Below are 20,589 nucleotides of genomic sequence, written 5' to 3'. Positions count from 1 at the left end.
AGACCGCCTGACTTCTTCCTAAAATTAGCACCGCCCTGATGACTCTCTTATAATGATTTGCATACAACATTCCATTTGTAGAAAGTGATTTCAGAGATTCGGCTTCATCAAATTTAGAATACATTGGAAATTTTTCTGGTTCATGAAATTAATGGCATGACAGCAGTAGGGGTGCAAAAATTATCCAACAGGTTCAATTTAAAATGAAGCCAAAGCTTTTGTTGCTCTTCTTTTGTCTTACATTAAAATGAATCAAGAAAAAACAAGGATAGCACCGCTGTTACCGTGTACTCCTGAATGGTGCGCGGTGTGCAGGAAGCTGACAACTGGTAGACTCGGGTGCTTGACCTGGAACTAGACGATACTCAGAATCCACAAAAGAGAAAAGGTAGCACTCATCGATGTTAAAGAAACTAAATCACATGTCGGGCCGGGGGAGTAACATAAGGAGTGCAGAAAGGTCAGCCTTTCTGCACTCCTTATGTCACTCCCCCGGCCCGACATGTGATTTATATGTCAATAAATGGATGAAGTTTCTTCAACTCGATGAGTGCTACTTTTTCTCTTTTGTGGATTCTTACATTAAAATGAATATCCTAATTCAGATGTAGCAAAGGTTATCACTGCTCATAGCACACCGTTTTGATCAATTGTCTCACTTAGGAAGAATAAGGTAACATTGGACGGACCAGTTGACCAATGCTATTTTAGGTGTTGATCAACACTTAATCCCAATGCGACAGGATACCAAGATGATACAAGATAACGTTTGCTAGACCTCTATGTCTTTATACTGTTTTTTTGATAATAGAGCTCCAAATCCCATATATAGTTATAGAAGGATAGGGAAAATGAAGGGAGGTCAGCTCACCAGTCTCGGTTACGATCCATAATCCTCCTGTGCACGGAGTCACCTTGATCAAGGGTGTTGACTGAAACAGAATAAAGGATGGAATCTCCAGCGCTGGACTTCAGTTAAAAATTAATCATTTATTGTAAATTCTTAAAATGGAACAGAAAAAAGTATGGATAAGGACATACAGGCAGATGGGGTCTCTGGTGGTCTCCAGAGACCACCAGAGACCCCATCTGCCTGTATGTCCTTATCCATACTTTTTTTCTGTTCCATTTTAAGAATTTACAATAAATGATTAATTTTTAACTGAAGTCCAGCACTGGAGATTCCATCCTTTATTCTAAATCCCATATATAGATCTAGTATTTAATCAACCACCAATTGTGTAAGTTCTCCCAGGTCTGTGAGAGCCAGAAATCTTGCAAGTTTTTAGGTGACCAGATACTTATTTTCCACCATAATTTGCAAAATAAATCTTGCCAAATCAGGCAAGGTGATTTTCTGAATTTGTTTTCTCATTTTGACTCTCATAGTTGTGGTCTACCTATGATGTCAATTACAGGCCTCTCTCATCTTTTGAAGTGGGAGAACTTGCACAATTGATGGCTGACTAAACGCTTTTTTCCTCACTGTAATGTACAATTCAGAATTCTAGCAGTCACCACTAGAGGGAGCCAAATGTAGACTCAGTTATTATTCAGTACACTGTATAATCAGTATGCAGTAAGCTCTAGAGGCAGTATATGTGGACAGAATGTTATCATATAACACTACATCTAAGCAGGGTATTTGGAACTGTGTATGAGCAAAGTTCCAAAATGATGATACATTATATTGAGAAACGATTATGACAAATAAGTAAATCAGTTTATATTTAACAAATAACATGTCGTCTGGTGTGAAAATTCACATGAACGGAGCGAGATATCATATTGCATAAATAATAAAGCCCTGAAGGGTAAATGACCAATTCACCTGTGTTCTATATATATGTCTATAATGAATTGTTTAGCAGATCATTCCCGCTAGTAAAGTATTTGCCTTGGTTAAATGAGTGATCCAAATGAAGTAAATTGGACAATTTACTTCATTTGGATTCTCCACACGCTGATACAGTGGGTCCGTGCTCCAGGCATTACCAAGATGCAGAAACGGTGAGCTGGAAATCTTTTCCTGTTAAATGAGTGATACATGGAAATGAATAGTTTAGATATAATGTGGAATGTGGTACCTGCACCTTGTATATAAGAGGTCACATACATGGAACTCACAAGTGACATTCATATGCACACTGTACAAATCCATGTAGTGCCATCTTATGAGGTCCTCTACCCCCAACTTCAACCCAACGTCCACCTTGAGACTAGGAAACTTACTTGGGTTTTCTGGGACTTTAACATTGGTGTCCAATCCTTAGGATAAGTCAACAATGTCGGATCAGTGGGGTTGTGACAACCGGCACCACCGTCAATTGTCTACTCCTAGTGTCGGCTGGAAATGCTTGGTTATGGAGTCGCACAGCACAGTTCCGCCAATGGAATAAGTATTCAAATTAATAGGAGGCTAATATGTAGTACCCAACCATGGCTACTATTAGTAGCAGTTCCATAACTTAGCAGTTCCGGCCAACACTGTAAACAGCTGATTGGCAGGAGATGCGCCCACACTGATCAGACGTTGATGACCTATCCTAAGGCAAGGCCATCAATGTTAATGTCTCAAAAAGATCCCTTTAAGATATGTTTTTTGGTGTAAATAGTTGTAAATATCCATGTATGAACAGGTTGTCACAATGCTCAGCACATATAGATGCAAGAAAGAATAAAATAAAACAGGCACCAAACAAAGGTGAAAGAGAAGAATATGGACGCTGCTGTGGAGCCATTCACTTTGACTATGCTTGTTAATTTATATTGGGGTTTTAAGAAAACTTGGACTCTTTGATTCTTTACTATCAAGTAGGGATGAGCAAATTTGCCTAAACTCAGCTTTGTAGTTCGCTCAAATTTTTGCAAGGAGATTTGATCTGCATTGAAAATATTCAATGTACATGGAATTTTCTTTTTTATGTTCGGGGATGTCTCAAGACCCCAGTTCATAGTAGGGAACATTCAATTTGTGGAGAATAATTCAGCTGAGAATCAAATTTGTAGGTAAAATTAGCACGATTTGGCGAAATCATATTTTGATAGATCTGCTCATCTTAGCAGTAACTACTACTACTGAGAACCAAGTATCCCCTTTTACTGTTCAGTCTCGCCAGAACTGGACTTTATAGAAGAATTGCAGCCAAAAAGTGGTATCCTAATGAGTGTCTGCAGGCAATAGTGAAGCATGGTGGAGGGTCCTTCCAAGTTTGGGGCTGTAAATAGATGTGAGGATTTGGTCAGAATTAATCGTGTCTGCAATGCTAAAAAAATACAGTCAGATCATGCAATTTTGTAGAAAAAAAGTAAATACAAGTGTGTCACCCAAAATCATCATAGATGTAAGCTCTTGCGAGTGGGGCCTTTACTCCTGTTGTTTGCACTGGGGAACTGTGTGTAACACTGTAATGATTGATATCATTTTCTGCAGAATATGTTAGTGCTATATAAATAAAATTATCATTATTAATTCTCACCTCTCCGCTCACATGCTCTTCTTTGCCCCAACCCACCAGCCAGTCTTCCACTTCATCTGGCATCTTCTTTGGGACTTTGTTGGGACTTTCGATGCCAAATAGACCTCTGGCGTCATGAAGCGCATATTGACGTCTTGACGTGCATCACCTGAGGAACTCACTGGGCCTCAGGCAACACACATAGTGACGTTTGAGGTCGAGTCGGTGACAGAAGAGACTGAAATCAGCTTAAGGCCGGGGTCACACTTGCGAGTGTGATGCGAGAAACTCAAGCGAGTCTCTTGCATAAATACCTGACGCTGCTGCCGGCAATTAGGACTATAGTGTGCGGCTGCATAGAAGTACAAGCAGCTGCACACTACAGTCCTGAGTGCCGGCAGCAGCGTCAGGTATTGATGCGCGAGTTTATTGCATTGTACTCGCAAGTCTGACCCTGACCTAGGAGAACATTTCACAGTAGACAAAAGAAGAAGCCAGACAGAGCAGAGGACTGGATAGTGGGCTGAGGTGACAGGTGAGCAGCAAGATATTTATTTTATGTCTCGGAAGATGTGAGAACATAATTAGGAACATTAGATTTCATTGAATAAGTTCAGTGCCGGGACTGAAGACTGGTGAGGTGAGTATTCATATAAAAAAAAATTTGGATTCAGGAGAGTGTGAATTGTTTTGAAACATTTGAGGCAAATCTTACTTACCCCGAACAAATTCGCTCATCTCTATCAAGGTGACTATTTGTAAACTAATGCTTAAAGGGAACCTGTCACTCGATTAATCAGGCAGCATGAATCAGATCCTGGCCGCACAACTTTAGACAGGTATCTTCTTCTCTGAAGTGGTCTGACGTTTCAGAGAAAATATAGGTTGAAGTTGAAGTTTCAGCCGAGGACCATAGTTGGAGAAGAGGCTGGTCCAGTATGGCCTCAGGCTACTCCCTGCACTCCTCTAGTTGATTGACAAGTATCTCCCATAAGGAAAGACTTGTCAATCACCTGGAGCAGTGCAGGGACTAGTCTCGCCTCTTCATAATGTCTCCAGCCCAGGTGCAGACAAGTCATAGGTGCAACCGGTCAGAAGCCCAAGAGGTAAAGGGACCCATTTCTATCTCCAGAGGAGCTGAAATTGTACATTATGATTGGCCATCAATCTATATTTTCTCGGAGCATTTCAGAGAAAAACAAAAACATCCTCTGATTCATCCTGCCTGTGGTTTGGGTAGCGGTGTGAATGATGTACCATGACCGTAGCATGAGATGAGTGTGCTGACCTTGTGAGAGACAGTGACCGATTCATGCATGATAGCTTACATTTGATGAGGTAGCATGGGGAAGTAGATCTCAATATATTTTTCTTTTTAAGAACCTTGTCAATCAAAATCCCCTTAGACTTTATGCTGTCTTTATATTTTTTTCCCCATGGATCCATAAATCAAGAGATACACTATAAGTCAATATCAAATGTCACTTTGACTACTAACACTTAATGGAAGGCTGCAAGTTAACGAGCTCGTCTAAAATTGTAAAAACGTTTCGTATCGGAATCCTTATATACACCGATGGATTTATGAAAGGTTAAATATTTCATTAGAAATGGTCAGAAAATGTTTCTTATAGAACAGCATTTAGAAAGTACATTCAGATGCTATGGTGGTCGGTTATCTCCTTACCGTCTTTACTCGTGTGATGTCGCATGTCGACGTGAACATAAGAGAAATTATACGCCCCCTCCCCCAAGACATGCTATTAAAAATCTTGCTTCAGTACATGAAAATAAATGCAATCGAAAAGCAAAACTCCACATCGAAAACTAAGACGTGGTTCCAACGGGTCATGAAAACGTAGTATTGCTGAAAACTATGAGATTCATGAATTCTTTTTGCGCTACTTGCAGAGCCGTAGTCAGATGTAGCAGAACGTAATTTGTGATATGACAGAACCTTTGATTTCACAAAGTATTGGAAGAAAAAACTTTTGATTTAGGCTAAGTTCACACTGGGCGTTTTTTGCTGCTTTTTATGCTAATTTTCAGATGCCTTTTACAGTACCAGAAAAGCCTATGAGATTTCAGAAATCTCATGCACACACATTGTTTTTTTTTGCGCTTTGTATGGTTTTTTGGATGTCAAGCATGTCACTTCCTTCAGCATTTTTTCAGTGTTTTTTTCACCCATTGACTTGAGTGAAAAACTGCACCAAAAATGCAGGTATCAGGTCTTGCAGCGTTTTTTGTGCCAAAACCTGATTCTGTGGAATAGGAATTTTTTTTTCAACACTAAAATATTATCAGCATGCTCAAGAGACAAATCTAGCATGCCAAAACCGCACAAAAATGCATCAAAAACGTTGCGAAAAAACAAAGAACGCATGCTTTTTCCTGCAGCTTCTTTCCTGCCAAAAGATCAGGTTTTGCTGCAGAAAAAAAAATGCTGAAAAAACACCAAGTGTGAACTTATCACATATCTTCTTTATTTCGCCGTTCCGCAATATGATGGCTGTCACATGTCCCCTTAATAGGTGATTTTGCTGAAATCATGGCTAGCCAGGTATTTTTGATGCAGGGAAAATGCAGTATTGCATGCTGACCAAGAATGGTCCTTTATATGATACAAGGAAGGCTTGCTCAGTGGCTGTGTATTTGAGCAGGGTATTTGGAACTTTTTGAGAAGTTTTCCAAAAGTATCGAAACAACTAAGTAAAGCTGGTCTACTGAACGTTGGGTAAATGTTACATTTTTTTCTTCCCCACCCATCCTTCTCGTCTTCAATGGTTGTTTTTTTTTTGCTTTTACACTTCTAGTTTGGGACCATAAAGTCACCTAATGAAACTAAATCGGAAAAGAAAAAGCACATTAGACACTTGTAGCCAATAAGGTGGGGATCAAGTTCAACAAAAAAGACCCCCAAAACGGAGCTCGGATCCTATTAATCAGAGCATAATTTGGATTTATTAAGGCTCAAAATTGGACACTGACTTGGCACCTTAAAATTAATCTCTCACTGGGTTTTTGCCAACTCATCTGACAGCAGCATCCTGTAGAGACAGACAATGATTTTAAGTGATGTGTCACCTACTGGGCTACTTGCTGTAGTTTTGACAAAATCACAGTTTTATCAGCTAGGTAGCCTTTTATATTCATGAGCTCTATATAAGCCCACCCCCATCACTGATTGACAGCTTTCTGCCTATGCAGAGTGTACACAGAAAGCTGCCAATCAGTGGTGTGGGTGGGGTTATACAGAGCTCAGCATTCGAGAGCAGCTAAAGCTACAGCAGATTAAACAGTGATGTTATCAAAACTAGAGCAAGCAGGCTCAGTAAGCGACACATCGCTGGAATCAGGGTCTCTTTTACTACATTATGCTGCTCTCAAATGAGTTAGGAAAAAACCTGATGACAGATTCCCTTTAAAGGAACCAGAACCATAACAAATTTACATCTGCTACATCAGAATATTGGCCATGATTCCATAGTATTATTCCAAATGGAAAAAATTAGGATTGGTATATACAGGTCACCTTACAATTAACAATTGCACGCCACTGTGGAGTTTGGCCATGAAGTTTCGACTAGGTACATAGCTGCCATTCACATTGTGAATGTCTACAAGCAGATGGCTAAACCATGTGTACAAACACTGGAGGAAACAGAACCGAAAATGGAAAGTCTATCAGTAGAATATATGAAAAGCTTGAACATTTTGTAGACTCCTAGATCGGATATTTTGGGGTGAGATGGTTTATTGTTCAAATGGAAACACCAGGGAAGGAATTTGGGCTTCTACCCTCCATGCTGGGTTCCCGACACCCGTGACTCACCACCAAAATAGTTAATTATTGCCTGGCTTGATGCAGAGTTCTCACTGTTTTGTTCTTTTCAGTTAATGGCACAGTAGATGCTCTACACTTCTGTCTTGACCCATTTAAGGGTTTGTGCTTTTTTATTTTTTTCTTTCTTAAATAGTCTTTGATCTGTAGAAGGTTTCATACGCTCGTTTCCCTAAGGTACATAGTGCCGATGTTGTACGAAACTTTTCTCATTCTGACAGTTGTTAAAGGATGCTTTGGCTGTTTCGGGCCTTTATCCATCTCCAAGAAATAACAGATCCCAAGAATTTCCTTTGGAAAGTTTTCTGGAAGCTCCTCACGTGACCGAGGAATGAATTGAAAAGATTCTTCTCCATTCAAAAGCCTGCAGAGAGAAGAGCGCACAAGATTACGGTTCAGATTGTGGTTGGAAAACACATTTGTAATTGTAGACCGTTCTATTTTTCCGATGTGAGTTGCACATAGACTTAACGGTGGCTTGTGGAAGTATTCACCCCCTTGGCTTTTTACCTATTTTGTTACATTACAACCTGTGTTTAGATATTTTTGTAATCCGATTTGTGTGTGGTGTATCAGCACTAAATAGTCTAAGTTGGTGAAGTGAGATAAAATAAAGGTAAAGATTCAAGTAACTAAACATTGTCATGTGCATATGTAGTCACCATTTTTGAGATGTAGCCCCTAAAAAATTCTGGTGCAAGTAATTACCTTCATAACTCACATGCTTAGTGAAAGGAAGTCCACCTGTGTGCAAGTGTCACATGTCTGTCACTATATGCACACCTTTTCTGAAACACCACTAACCAAACGACACCATGAAGACCAAGGAGATCTCCAAATAAGTCAGGGACAAAGTTGTTCAGAAGTACAAGTCAGGATTGGGTTATAAAAAAAATATCCCAATCTCATTTGATTCCCCGGAGCAGCATCAAATCCATTATCATCAAATGGAAAGAACATGATACCACAACAGACCTGTCATGAGAGATCTGACCACCAAAACTTTCAGCCTGGGGAAGGAGGCCTTAATCAGCGAGGAAGCACAGAGACCAAAGATAACCTTGAAAGAGCTGCAAAGTTCCCAAGAAGAGACTGGAGTAGCTGTCCATACGACCACAATAAGCCATACATTCCATAGAGGTGGCCTTTATGGAAGACTGGACAGAAAAAAGCCTTTACTTACAAAAATTGTAAGTCTCATTTTGAGTTTGCCAAAAGACATGTGGGAGACTCCCCAAATGTACGAAAAAGTAGGTGCTGTGGTTAAATGAGACCAAAATTGAATTTTTTCGCCAAGGTAAACGCTATGTATAAGTTCAAACCAATATGGCTCTTCAGCACAAGAACACCATCCCCACAATGAAACTTGGTGGCAGCTTCATGCTGTGAGGAAGTTTTTTGGCAGCAGAGACAGGGAAAGTGGTCAGAGTCGAGGGGAAGATGGATGGTGTGAAATACAGGAATATACCAGGATACAGTCAGTGATTTGAGACTGGTACGAAGGTTCATTTTCCAACAAGACAATGACCCAAAGCATACTGCTAAAGCAGCACTTTAAGGGGGAAACTGTAAATGTTTTAGAGTGACCTAGTCAAAGACCAGACTTTAATCAACCTGAGAATCTCTTATCAGTCTTATCTGTTCACCAGAGGAAACCATCTAACTTGAAGGAGCTGGAGCAGTTTTTCCTTGAGGAATGAGCAAAAATCTCAGTGGCAAGATGTGGAAAGCTCAGAGACTTATCCAAAGCAGCTGTAATTGCCACCAAAGGAGGCTTTACAAATTACTGACTTTAGAGGGTGAATAGTTATGCACACTGAGGTTTTCATTAATTTTGTCCTATTTGCTTCACAAAAAAAGAAAATGTTCACAATTATAGGCATGTTCTTTACATGAACTGATGCAAATCTTCAAAAAACAAACACACTAAAAACAGTGAAATTCCAGATTGTGAGGTAGCAAAACAAAAAAAATGCCAAGGGAGTGAATACTTTTGCAAGCCACTGTACGCTTAGAGCCTGTTTTGTTATTGCGTTTGCACCTTTCTTTGTCTAGTTTTTGGTGTTTTACACCCTTTTTTCATTTGTGCCTAATTCTTTTAATTGGCACCTTTTGTAAAGTCACCTTTTTATAAATTCGCCAGTTTTATTTTAATTTTTTTAGCTTGCCATTGTGGGCAGGATTCGGGCTTTCCAGAAGTTTTTACCAGATTTACCATTTGCTACTTATGAAAAACTTTGAGCAAAATGTACTCCAGTCCCCAACCCCAGGAGTTATTTTATATATGACTGACATTTTTTGCACATTTTTTGCAGCATTTGGCAAAATATGCACCTTTCTGAGCTAAAAAGTGGCAAAAAAGGTTAATGACAAAAATGAAAATGATTTTTGACTATGAACAAAATTCATGAACTGGGTGAGCCATTTTGATGAACTACCATAGGCACAAAAGCAAAAGTCAACTAACACAACGCAACAAAAACAAAAGTAACTTAAAAAAACATGCTTAATCGGGGCCACAGTATTTCAGGGTATACAGGTTACAAATCAAAATATTTTGTATTAAAATACATTTCCCATTAAGCTCTCAAAATCTATCCAATCCTATGCATGTTTACATCTTACAAACTGGAGCACTACAATATGGATCTCCAATTTCTTCTTAATGGAAATGTAGGAGTTAATTTTATGATCCTTGGTGGGGCGTGCAGTATTGTCCAACGGTTACTTACCTTTCTAAGCTGTAAAATTGTCCTAGCTCAGCTGTGATCCTTACACTGACCAAGGCAATCAGGTTTACCTTAACACTAACCCCTACACTGCCCATGCAAATATAGATACTAGGATTAATCCCCATAATGTACTAGACCATCAGGGATGTAACCAATAACCTTCACTGTGCTATTGATGGCTGTTATTTAATGCGATTTGTCTGGATGCTATATGGTCCTGTATATTTGGCTGCTTTATTGTCCAGGCATTGCGAAGTTATGAATTCCTGTAAGATACTTCAATACTTTATTTTGCTTCCAGTGAACAGGGTGAGCTCTGCTGAATGGAGCCACACCCACCAAACCTGCAAGCCACACCCATTCATGTTGCGGCCACACCCATTCATCAGTTTCCAGAGCCTGGAACTGAGGGAGACTCTGAGGGGACATCACAGAAAGCCAGGAGATTCTCAGCCAGGGCCGCCATCTGGGCATTACTGCCCTGACTGGCTTATGGGGCCTGGTGGGCAGAGGGGGCCCGCATCAGGCCCCATCTCATCTGCTCACTGGGCCCCTACTGGCAGGCTAAACCGGGCCTTTAGTGGTGCTGTGGTGTGGCAGTTGACCACTATTGACATGCGGGCCCGCCAGCCCGCACGTCTATAGTTAACAGCCACCAGACAATCGGAGACTGGCAGCTGACATCAGCCAAAGCACGCACGTCGCCGGCGTCTGATGTCATTGGCAGTCGCCGGCGAGTGCACGCTTCAGCTGCGTGGAGGGAGCTTCACCGCAGGAGCGCGGCCAGGTAAAAAGAACTTGCTTTTTTGTTTTTTTTTATTGAAAGCGGCAATCCGGGGGGCCCAGGGCAGACTGCGAGACATGATGGGGCAGAATGCAAGACATGATGGGGGCAGAATGCGAGACATGATAGGGGCAGAATGCAAAACATGGGGGCAGATTGCGAGACATGATGGGGCAGAATGAGAAACATGATGGGGCGGAATGAGAGACATGATGTGGGCAGAATGCATGACATGATGGGGGCAGAATGCAAGACATGATGGGGCAGAATGCGTGACATGATGGGAGCAGAATGCGTGACATGATGGGGGCAGAATGCAAGACTTGGGGGCAGAATGCAGACATGGGGCAGAATGCAAGACATGATGGTGGCAGAATGCAGACATGGGGCAGAATGCAGGACATGATGGGGCAGAATGAGAAACATGATGGGGCAGAATGAGAGACATGATGTGGGCAGAATGCATGACATGATGGGGGCAGAATGCAAGACATGATGGGGCAGAATGTGTGACATGATGGGGGCAGAATGCGTGACATGATGGGAGCAGAATGTGTGACATGATGGGGGCAGAATGCAAGACTTGGGGGCACAATGCAGACATGGGGCAGAATGCAAGACATGATGGTGGCAGAATGCAGACATGGGGCAGAATGCAGACATGGGGCAGAATGCAAGACATGATGGGGCAGAATGCAAGATATAATGGGGGCAGAATGCAGACATGATGGGGGCAGAATGCAAGACATGTGGCCAGAATGGACATGGGGCATAATGTGAGACATGGGGCCAGAATGGACATGGGGCAGAATGCGAGACACGGGGCAGAATGCGAGACATGGGGCAGAATGTGACAGTGAGACACAGGAGGGGGCAGACTGTGACAGTGCGATACATTAGGGGCAGAATGTGAGACACAGGAGGGGACAGGATGGGAGACACATGGTGCAGGATCATGGGGCAGGATGAATACGATGTAGACAGATGGGACAGGATTGGGAGATCATATGGGGGCAGAATGGATACTCATGAGGGCAGGATGAAAGAAAATATGGCTGGATCCAGGAATGAGACACATGGGGGCCAGGATGGGGGATATTATTACCATTGGGGCTATTTAATGGATATTATTACTGCAGTGATGTATTTACTTTATTTTTTTTGAGAATATTGTTTTAAATGGGGGAAGGTCCTGCTACTGTGCAGAGCGACACTATGTCGCCTTTTTTTCTTCATCTCGTGTATTGTAGAAGTTGCGAAAAAATTAAGTAATGTGTTCTGCAAGTGGAGCGCTAGATAATGGTGTTATTTCCTGCAGAGATGAGCCCTGGCTGGAAGACGTGATGGCGGTCTTTGCTGGAAGAAAGATGAAAAGCGAAGCTGAAGGACTTCACCTAGAGGCAGCACTGGTGAGTCACTGTATTACCTGTACACTGACACTATACACTATATACAGAGTGCCTTTGTACAATGTCACCAGTGATCACTGTATTACCTGTGCACTGACACTATACAATATATACAGAGTTCCTATGTACAATGTCACCAGTGATCACTGTATTACCTGTACACTGGCACTATATACAGAGGTCCCGTCAGGGGCGCCCACTTTATGCAGTGCCTTCTTCAGGAGACATCCACTGTGTGCAGCGCCCTCTTCAGGGGCGTCTACTGTATGCAGTGCCTTCTTCAGGGGGCATCCACTTTGTGCAGCACCCTCTTCAGGGACGTCCATTGTGTGTAGCACCCTCTTCAGGGACGTCCAATGTGTGCAACGCCCTTTTCAGGGGCGTCCACTGTGTGCAGCACCCTCTTCAGGGGCATCCACTGTGTGCAGCGCCCTCTTCAGGGGCATCCACTGTGTGCAGCGCCCTCATCAGGGGCATCCACTGTATGCAGTGCCTTCTTCAGGGGCATCCACTGTGTGCGGCACCCTCTTCAGGGGCATCCACTGTGTGCAGCACCCTCTTCAGGGGCATCCAATGTGTGCAACACCCTTTTCAGGGGTGTCCACTGTATGCAGTGCCTTCTTCAGGGTACATTCCACTGTGTGCAGCACCCTCTTCAGGGACGTCCATTGTGTGTAGCACCCTCTTCAGGGATGTCCAATGTGTGCAACACCCTTTTCAGGGGCATCCACTGTGTGCAGCACCCTCTTCAGGGGCATCCACTATGTGCAACGCCCTCTTCAGAGGCGTCCACTGTGTGCAGCACCCTCTTCAGGGACGTCCACTGTGTGCAGTGCCCTCTTCAGGGATGTCTACTGTGTGCAGCGCCCTCTTCAGGGGCATCCACTGTATGCAGTGCCTTCTTCAGGGGGCATCCACTGTGTGCAGCACCCTCTTCAGGGACATCCACTGTGTGCAGCGCCCTCTTCAGGGGCATACACTGTGTGCAGTGCCCTCTTCAGGGGCATCCACTGTATGCAGTGCCTTCTTTAGGGAATTCCACTGTGTGCAGCACCCTCTTCAGGGGCGTCCACTGTGTGCAGCACCCTCTTCAGGGGCGTCCACTGTGTGCAGCACCCTCTACAGGGGCTTCAACTGTATGCACTGCCTCCTTCAGGGGCATCCACTGTATGCAGTGCCTTCTTCAAGGTATTCCACTGTGTGCAGCACCCTCTTCAGGGGCGTCCACTGTGTGCAGCACCCTCTTCAGGGGCGTCCACTGTGTGCAGCACCCTCTACAGGGGCTTCAACTGTATGCACTGCCTCCTTCAGGGGCATCCACTGTGTGCAGCACCCTCTTCAGGGGCATCCACTGTGTGCAGCACCATCTACAGGGGCGTCAACTATGTGCAGCACCCTCTTCAGGGGCGTCACTGTTTGCAGCACCCTTTTCAGGGATGTCCACTGAGTGCAGCTCCCTTTTCAGGGGCGTCCACTGTGTGCAGCACCCTTTCAAGGGGCGTCCACTGTATGCAGCGTCCTTTTCAGGTCACCCACAATTTTTTAATTAAATCCAGGTTTAGGCTCTGGCTGGGTTATTCCAAAACCAGTATCTTTATCTGGAATAACCATTGTTTGTTGATTCGGAGGAACACTTATTGACTTGTTGCCACCTCACCTCACTTATTACACATATTGTTTTGCAGGAGAAATAGTAGGAAAAAGTTGTTGTTAGGCTAGTTTCACACTAGCGTTTTTTTGCGCTGCGCCTTGTGCGTATACCAAACGCATGCAAAAAACATCATGCTTTTTGCATGTGTTTGCTGTTTTTTTGCGCATGCGATTTAACCAGTTTTTCACCATGTTAACTCAGAAAACGCATGCGATTTTAAACGCATGCATGCACATGTCCTAGCGCATGCGTGCGTTCCCAGAGACTGTAATGCTGTTTTTTGTGCATTTTGGGAGCTAACGTATGCATGCGTTTTCTATAGACAGGTCGGACGGACCAAAAATGCAACAGGTTGTGTCCGGCACGCCTAGGCGCACACTACAAAAACCACATGCGCACGAAAACGCATACGAACGCGTGCATGCGCTAGACCATGCGCACCCATGTTAAAGATAGGGAAGCAATGTGCATGTGCATGAGAGCGCATGAGGCGCAGCGCTAAAAAACGCAAGTGTGAAACCAGCCTTAACCAGTTAAAGACCAGGACATTTACCCCTGCACCTGATCAGACATATTTTTGAGTTTTACTGTTTATAGAGATGTAAGATTTTTTTCACCTTTGCATAATCAAGTAATTTTTTTTTTTTTTTTCATGATGCAAGGGGTCTCTTTTTTAATTTTCATACACTCATTTATTTTTTTTGGCAATTATGCTTGGAAAAATAAAGCAAATACCGTATGTCGGTTTTCATTTATTTTTTATTTTGTTTTAACTCCATCTCAGGATTTAACTTCCTCTCAGGGCATCCTTTGCTCCCCTTAAAAAAATGATCATGCGGGGAGCATTTCAACATTTAAATACTTTTTTATTTGATCTGATTTTCACTGTAACTTGGGCTGCTATATTAGCCCCAGTTACAAGGGAAATTTAGCCTTTTGGCTGACGAGCAGAGCTGACTGGGTGTTCTAGGACCCAGCAATTTCTTCTTCCTCCATACTCTCAACAAGAACATGACCACTGGGTCCAGAGGAGTAAGAGCTTTCGGTGCTTCCTATACTGTATACATAGTATTTCCTCCGTAATGTGCATATAGTAATTGAGAAGGCAGAGATGGTAACAAACCTTCTCTGCCTTCTCTTTGGGGAGTCTGGCTGTGTCTGACTTTGTGCAGTGACATTTTAGAACGTCAGTGTAGAGTATAATGTGGACGCATATAGTCTATGGGTGATCCAGAAATAATTCAGGGATCTTTCTAAGAAGTGAACAGTCCTTTAATTCATTGGTTGATTTCCCCAGAAAAAAATTAATGAAGCTTCGTACAGAAATATCTAGCAGCACAGGGAGAAGAATATGTCCCGCTTTCATCTAAAATCAGCATAATGCAGAGATTATCATCTACATACAGTCAGTGGGGGAGATATTTGGGGATTTGGAGGAGTCAGAGAGCAATACTAAAAGTAGAGGTAATTAGAGCCCCCCCCCTTGTGCTGTATTCTCACCATGGGACATAGATGCAAAATAAAAGAGCAATTAGCTTGGTGAAAATATCATTAGTATTCATTCTTTTAAAGAAGTGCTATAATTATCTGTAATATGAGCAACTGTTGTAGTCTCACAGCTGAAGGCTATGAAGGTGTGGAAAGTAAAGTCTTCTGGAAATGGCTTCCTGCTCAGAATAACACTAAATATATTGTTCTACGTCCCATAAACCTGCTATAAGCATAAACCACTTTTTTACATGTTCTAATTGTGTGTTATGTTGTCATTAAAGATAAGTGAATTTGTTAGTTTTTTGTTCCCGAATCTGATTTTGACATATTCGTGCCATATGCGAACACTATTCGTGCCACATGTATGTTTGATGATCAGTTTTGAACGTATTCGGAAATTTCTACTCCCATTGACTCTAATGATGTTTGGCTGTGTTCAATGAATATTGCAAAAACAGTATTTGACCCCGATCCTATTCGGAACAGAATCCGAACAAATTCGCTCATCTCTAGTTGTCATATTAGCTTACATTTCATATTGACCTCATGAGGCAGAACTATTTATAAGATGTAAGGTGTAAATGTAAATCACGTTTTGGGGTGATTTAGCTTTAACCGTATTGTCTCATCTTATTAACTGGGTAAAATTGCAAAGTAACCTTCCACTTTACCTCTGATTAAAACTTGGGAGTGTGACCTAGAGTGCATGCGATGAGGAGTTGTGTCCCGAGAGGTCCAACTACAATCATTCTTCTGAAAGACATATCCTGAGGAACAATTTCCTGGAGAAAAGACTTCTACCTAGTGTCTAACGGCTCCTGAAGGTTAGAGGTTCTTTTTTCGGGCAACAATGGTGAAGATGACCCTAAGCAGAAAGATCAGCAGGCGCATGCGTCCTGTGGCCAGAGGCAGAGAGGTGTAGAAGGAGAGGCAGTGGCCAGACTGGAGCAACACGCACATAGAGCATTCACCCATAGCCCAGAGAAACGGAGATCAGTGACCGGCAAAAAGGGGAACCACATAATGTCTCCAAAATCATCTAGATTTGCTGCATTAGTGAAGGAGGAGAAAGGGGAGGAAGTCCCTCATGACACAGCATCAAACTCCCAGGTGCACAGTAATGTAGAGCTGATTCCCAAACATGAAGGACACCCCTGGTGTAAAATCCCTATCTTTAATGGATGTTTTTTTTTTAATGCCACGCTAACAGCCAGGTAGGCTATATTCAGGGGACGTGCAAAAAATGGAGGAGCGCACACATGCTGTGGAGGGGAGAGTGAGCCGGAGGACGCCCTCCCCCCTGTCCACAGGGATATGCAAAATCACAAGCAAGCAGTTGCCACTTTAATGTCCAAGACTGATGATCTCGAAAATATCAGAATGGTTGGGGGTCTGTGAAAATGTGAAAGGGAGTGATCCTTATGGCTTTTTTGAAAAATGGCTGCTAGATACCTTTAATGAAGAAGTCCTCACTCCTCTGTTTGTAGTGGAAAGGGCCCACATGGTTCCTACGAGATCCGACCCAGTAGGCAAACCTCCTAGAGCTATCCTGATCAAAATCCTGTACTATAAAGACCAGGCTATCATACTAAGGAAGGTGTGGTAGAAACAGGACATATCACCTGGAGGACAGAGAGTATATTCCAGTATATTCTGGAAGTCCAGCACAAATGATCCCTGTACATATTAAACCTTAATGTGGACAGAAGAATGAGGACACTTGAGCTGCTATATTCTATGATTTATCCAGCAAAGCTAGGAGTGATTGTGCTATATTCCACCTATTTCTTCGAATCCCCTAAAGACACTCAGAGATAGCTGGACTCTCACGAACAGCAAATCCAACAGGAGGCGCCACAAGCTAAAAAGGGCTGAAATTATTCCAATTCTTGAGAACACTGGTGGTTTGTCAACAAAAATGTGGAATGATTAAAGTCTATGTCACATATCCTTTCCCCCTGACATGTTGAAGGTGGAAGTTGAAAGTATTAGTATCTTACGGTTAATAACTAGTGATGGGCGAGTATACTTGTTGCTTGGGTTTTCCTGAGCATGCTCTGGTGTCCTCCGAGTATTTTGGCATGCTCGGAGATTTAGTTTACGTCAATGCAGCTGCATGATTTGTAGCTGCTGGGCAGCCTGAATACATGTGAGGAATGCCTGTTTGTTAGGAATTCTTCGAGCACGCCCAAATACTCGGAGGATATCCGAGCATGCTCGGGAAAATCCGAGCAACGAGTATATTCGCTCATCACTATTAATAACGCATATATGCAAACTAAATGGTTTATTCTTAGTGCGGCGGGCCCTATGTAGGAGACAGCTAATTCAGAATATTTTGATTTCTGTTTATTTTTATTTTGGAACAGACTGGGATGAGGGAGCGCCTATCTGCTGTGAAAACCTGCTAAAGTCTGGATTATATGGTGGGTAAAATATCTGAAATGGGTGACTTTGACAAGGATAGTTGCATTTATGGGTGTAACAGTTAATTTTATATCTTGGAATATAAGAGGTTTGATGGACAAATCCAAAAGACACGCAATATTTGAATATGTCAGAAAGATCAACCCGGCAGTAATAGGGGTACAGAGTCAGTATGAGTTTGCAGATACCAAACATGTACAGTATAAATTCTATTTTATTTAAGTGATGAAAAAAAAAAAAAATTGTTAAAAAAAAAGGCTCCATTTTCCAAAGCCCATAGCATTTCAATTCTTTGGAATCTGGAGCTGGGTGAGGGCTTATTTTTTGAACGCCAAGCTGACATTTTTACTGTTATCTTTATGGGAGAGATATGATGTTTTGATCGCCCATTATTGCATTTTAATGAAATGATGCAGTGGTCAAAGAAACATAATTAGGGCATTTATATTTATTTTCTCATTTTGCTGTTTACCAATCGGATTGATTTACTTTATATTTTGAGAGACTGCACATTCCTGAACTCAATGATACCAAATATGCGTATTTTCTATTTTATTTTTTATTGTTTCATTTTGAATAGGGTAAAAGGGAAGTGACTTAAACTTCAACTTTTTTTTTTACTTTTTACTTGCTTCAATAGACCCCTTAAAGGGAATCTGTCACCTCAATTTGGTGCGGTATGTAAATGAGTTGTGTTCGGTCCAATGGGCGGTCTTGTGGCTCCTTCCCTCTACCCCTCCTTGGCCACTGTACGCAATCTTTCTTGGAATTTCCATAGTTGGCGTCCAGATTACGCGTGTGCGCATTGCAATATCCTATCATGCGTGCGCCGTATGCTTTGCCCAACTGCGGGCCAAGCCGAAAAGAATTAGTGCACATGTGCCAGTGAGCTGTGTCCCGAAAGTATTTCGCTAACATTTCTGTGTTCCGGGACATAGCTCACTGGCGCCCTGCACACCCTCAAAAATCCATACCTCTTCCTCCCTTCTTTGGGCACTGAATTAAAAAAATAAAAATAAAATTGAATCAGGAGGTGGAGGTCCAAGTGGAGGAGAGGGGCAGTGCTTTGCATGTGTAGTTCACTGCACCTCTTAATAAATAATAATACATTTAATAACCAGCCAAGGCGAAACAGACAGTTGTGAGCTAGTCTTATTATGCTGGGAAAAGGCCAATATCCGTGTGACTTCCTAACCTATTAATATCGGCCCCCAGCTCCCTGCTTTGCTGAATATTAAAAATGGAAGACCCCCAAAAAAAGACGTGGGGTCCCCTCTATTTTTAATAACAAGCTAAGGCACAGCAGACTGCTGGGGGCTGCAATTATTAGGCTGGGAAGGTCCATGGATATTGACCCCTTCCCAGCCTAATAAGACAAACCTTCACCCACCCCAGAGATGTCCTTAGCCCTTTGTTGGGTTGGCAATTGGGCTAATAGATTTTGGGGTTTATGTCAGCTGTGTAATGTCAGCCGGCATCAAGCCCAGGGGTTAGTAATGGAGATGCGTCTATCAGACACGGCCATTACTAACCCTGTATTTAAAAATAAAAAGGAACACACACAGGGAAAAAAATTATTTGAATAAAGAATCCACCACACGTCGCTCGTGAATAGTGTTGAGCATTCCGATACCGCAAGTATCGGGTATCGGCCGATACTTGCTGTATCGGAATTCCGATACCGACTTCCGATATTTTTTCAATATCGGAATTCGGCATCGGAATCGGAAGTTCAGTTGATTGACGGCCTGACGTCATCATGATGCGCGGTGTGTGCGCATCATGATGCGCCGTCATTTCGGGCCTTCCGGGGGTCTCTGCCGGCCTGCCGGGGGGCTGTGCCGGCCTGCCGGGGGGCTGTGTGGACTGCCCGGGGTCTGTACCGGCCTGCCGGGGGGCTGTGCCGGCCTGCCGGTGGTCTGTGCACCCTGTGGGGGTCTGTACCGGCCTGCCGGGGGGCTGTGCCGGCCTGCCGGGGGGCTGTGCTGATGTCCGGGGGTCTGTGCAAGCATCGTCCGATGGGACTACAAGTCCCATCTGGCGATGCCTGCTACCATGACAGTGATTGACACATTAGCCAATGATGGGACAGTAGTAGTCCCATCATCCGGCTAATGTGTTAAATGTTAAAAAAAAAAAAAAAAAATACTACATACATACTACATGCATGCTACATACATACTACATGCTACATACATACTACATATATACTACATGCATGCTACATACATACTACATATATACTACATACATACTACATATATACTACATGCTACATACATACTACATACATACTACATACATACTACATACATACTACATATATACTACATGCATGCTACATACATATTACATGCTACATACATACTACATATATACTACATGCATGCTACATACATACTACATATATACTACATACATACTACATACATACTGCATGCTACATACATACTACATACATACTACATACATACTACATACATACTACATATATACTACATGCATGCTACATACATACTACATGCTACATACATACCACATACATACTACATACATGCTACATGCTACATACTACATATATACTACATACATGCTACATACATACTACATATATACTACATGCATGCTACATACATACCACATATATACTACATACATACAATACATTCATACAATACATACATAGACATACAGTACATATAACATAGAGTAACATACTTACCAATACTTGTCACATTGTTCCCCGAAGCCATTGTCGTCTACGGAATAAATATTAACATAACAAACCACAAA

At 42.5% G+C, this 20,589-nt stretch overlaps 1 protein-coding gene across 2 annotated transcripts in view; it reads right to left on the bottom strand.

The window, feature by feature from the left end:
- Positions 1–1,129: 1,129 nt before the first annotated feature.
- GUCY1A2 (guanylate cyclase 1 soluble subunit alpha 2) overlaps positions 1,130–20,589 on the bottom strand; it is a 311,943-nt gene continuing 292,483 nt past the window's right edge. For both annotated transcript variants that reach the window (XM_073583022.1, XM_073583023.1), the window contains one exon: positions 1,130–7,666. In XM_073583022.1, the coding sequence (XP_073439123.1) occupies positions 7,459–7,666 (208 nt within the window). In that variant the 3' untranslated portion in view covers positions 1,130–7,458. The remainder of the gene's footprint in view (positions 7,667–20,589) is intronic.

The sequence above is a fragment of the Dendrobates tinctorius genome, unplaced genomic scaffold, assembly GCF_039654945.1.
Source record: "Dendrobates tinctorius isolate UK_male_01 unplaced genomic scaffold, ASM3965494v1 ptg000075l, whole genome shotgun sequence".
Lineage (NCBI taxonomy): Eukaryota > Metazoa > Chordata > Amphibia > Anura > Dendrobatidae > Dendrobates > Dendrobates tinctorius.
Note: the sequence above shows the minus strand (reverse complement) of the source record. Positions and strands in the feature narration are given on the sequence as shown.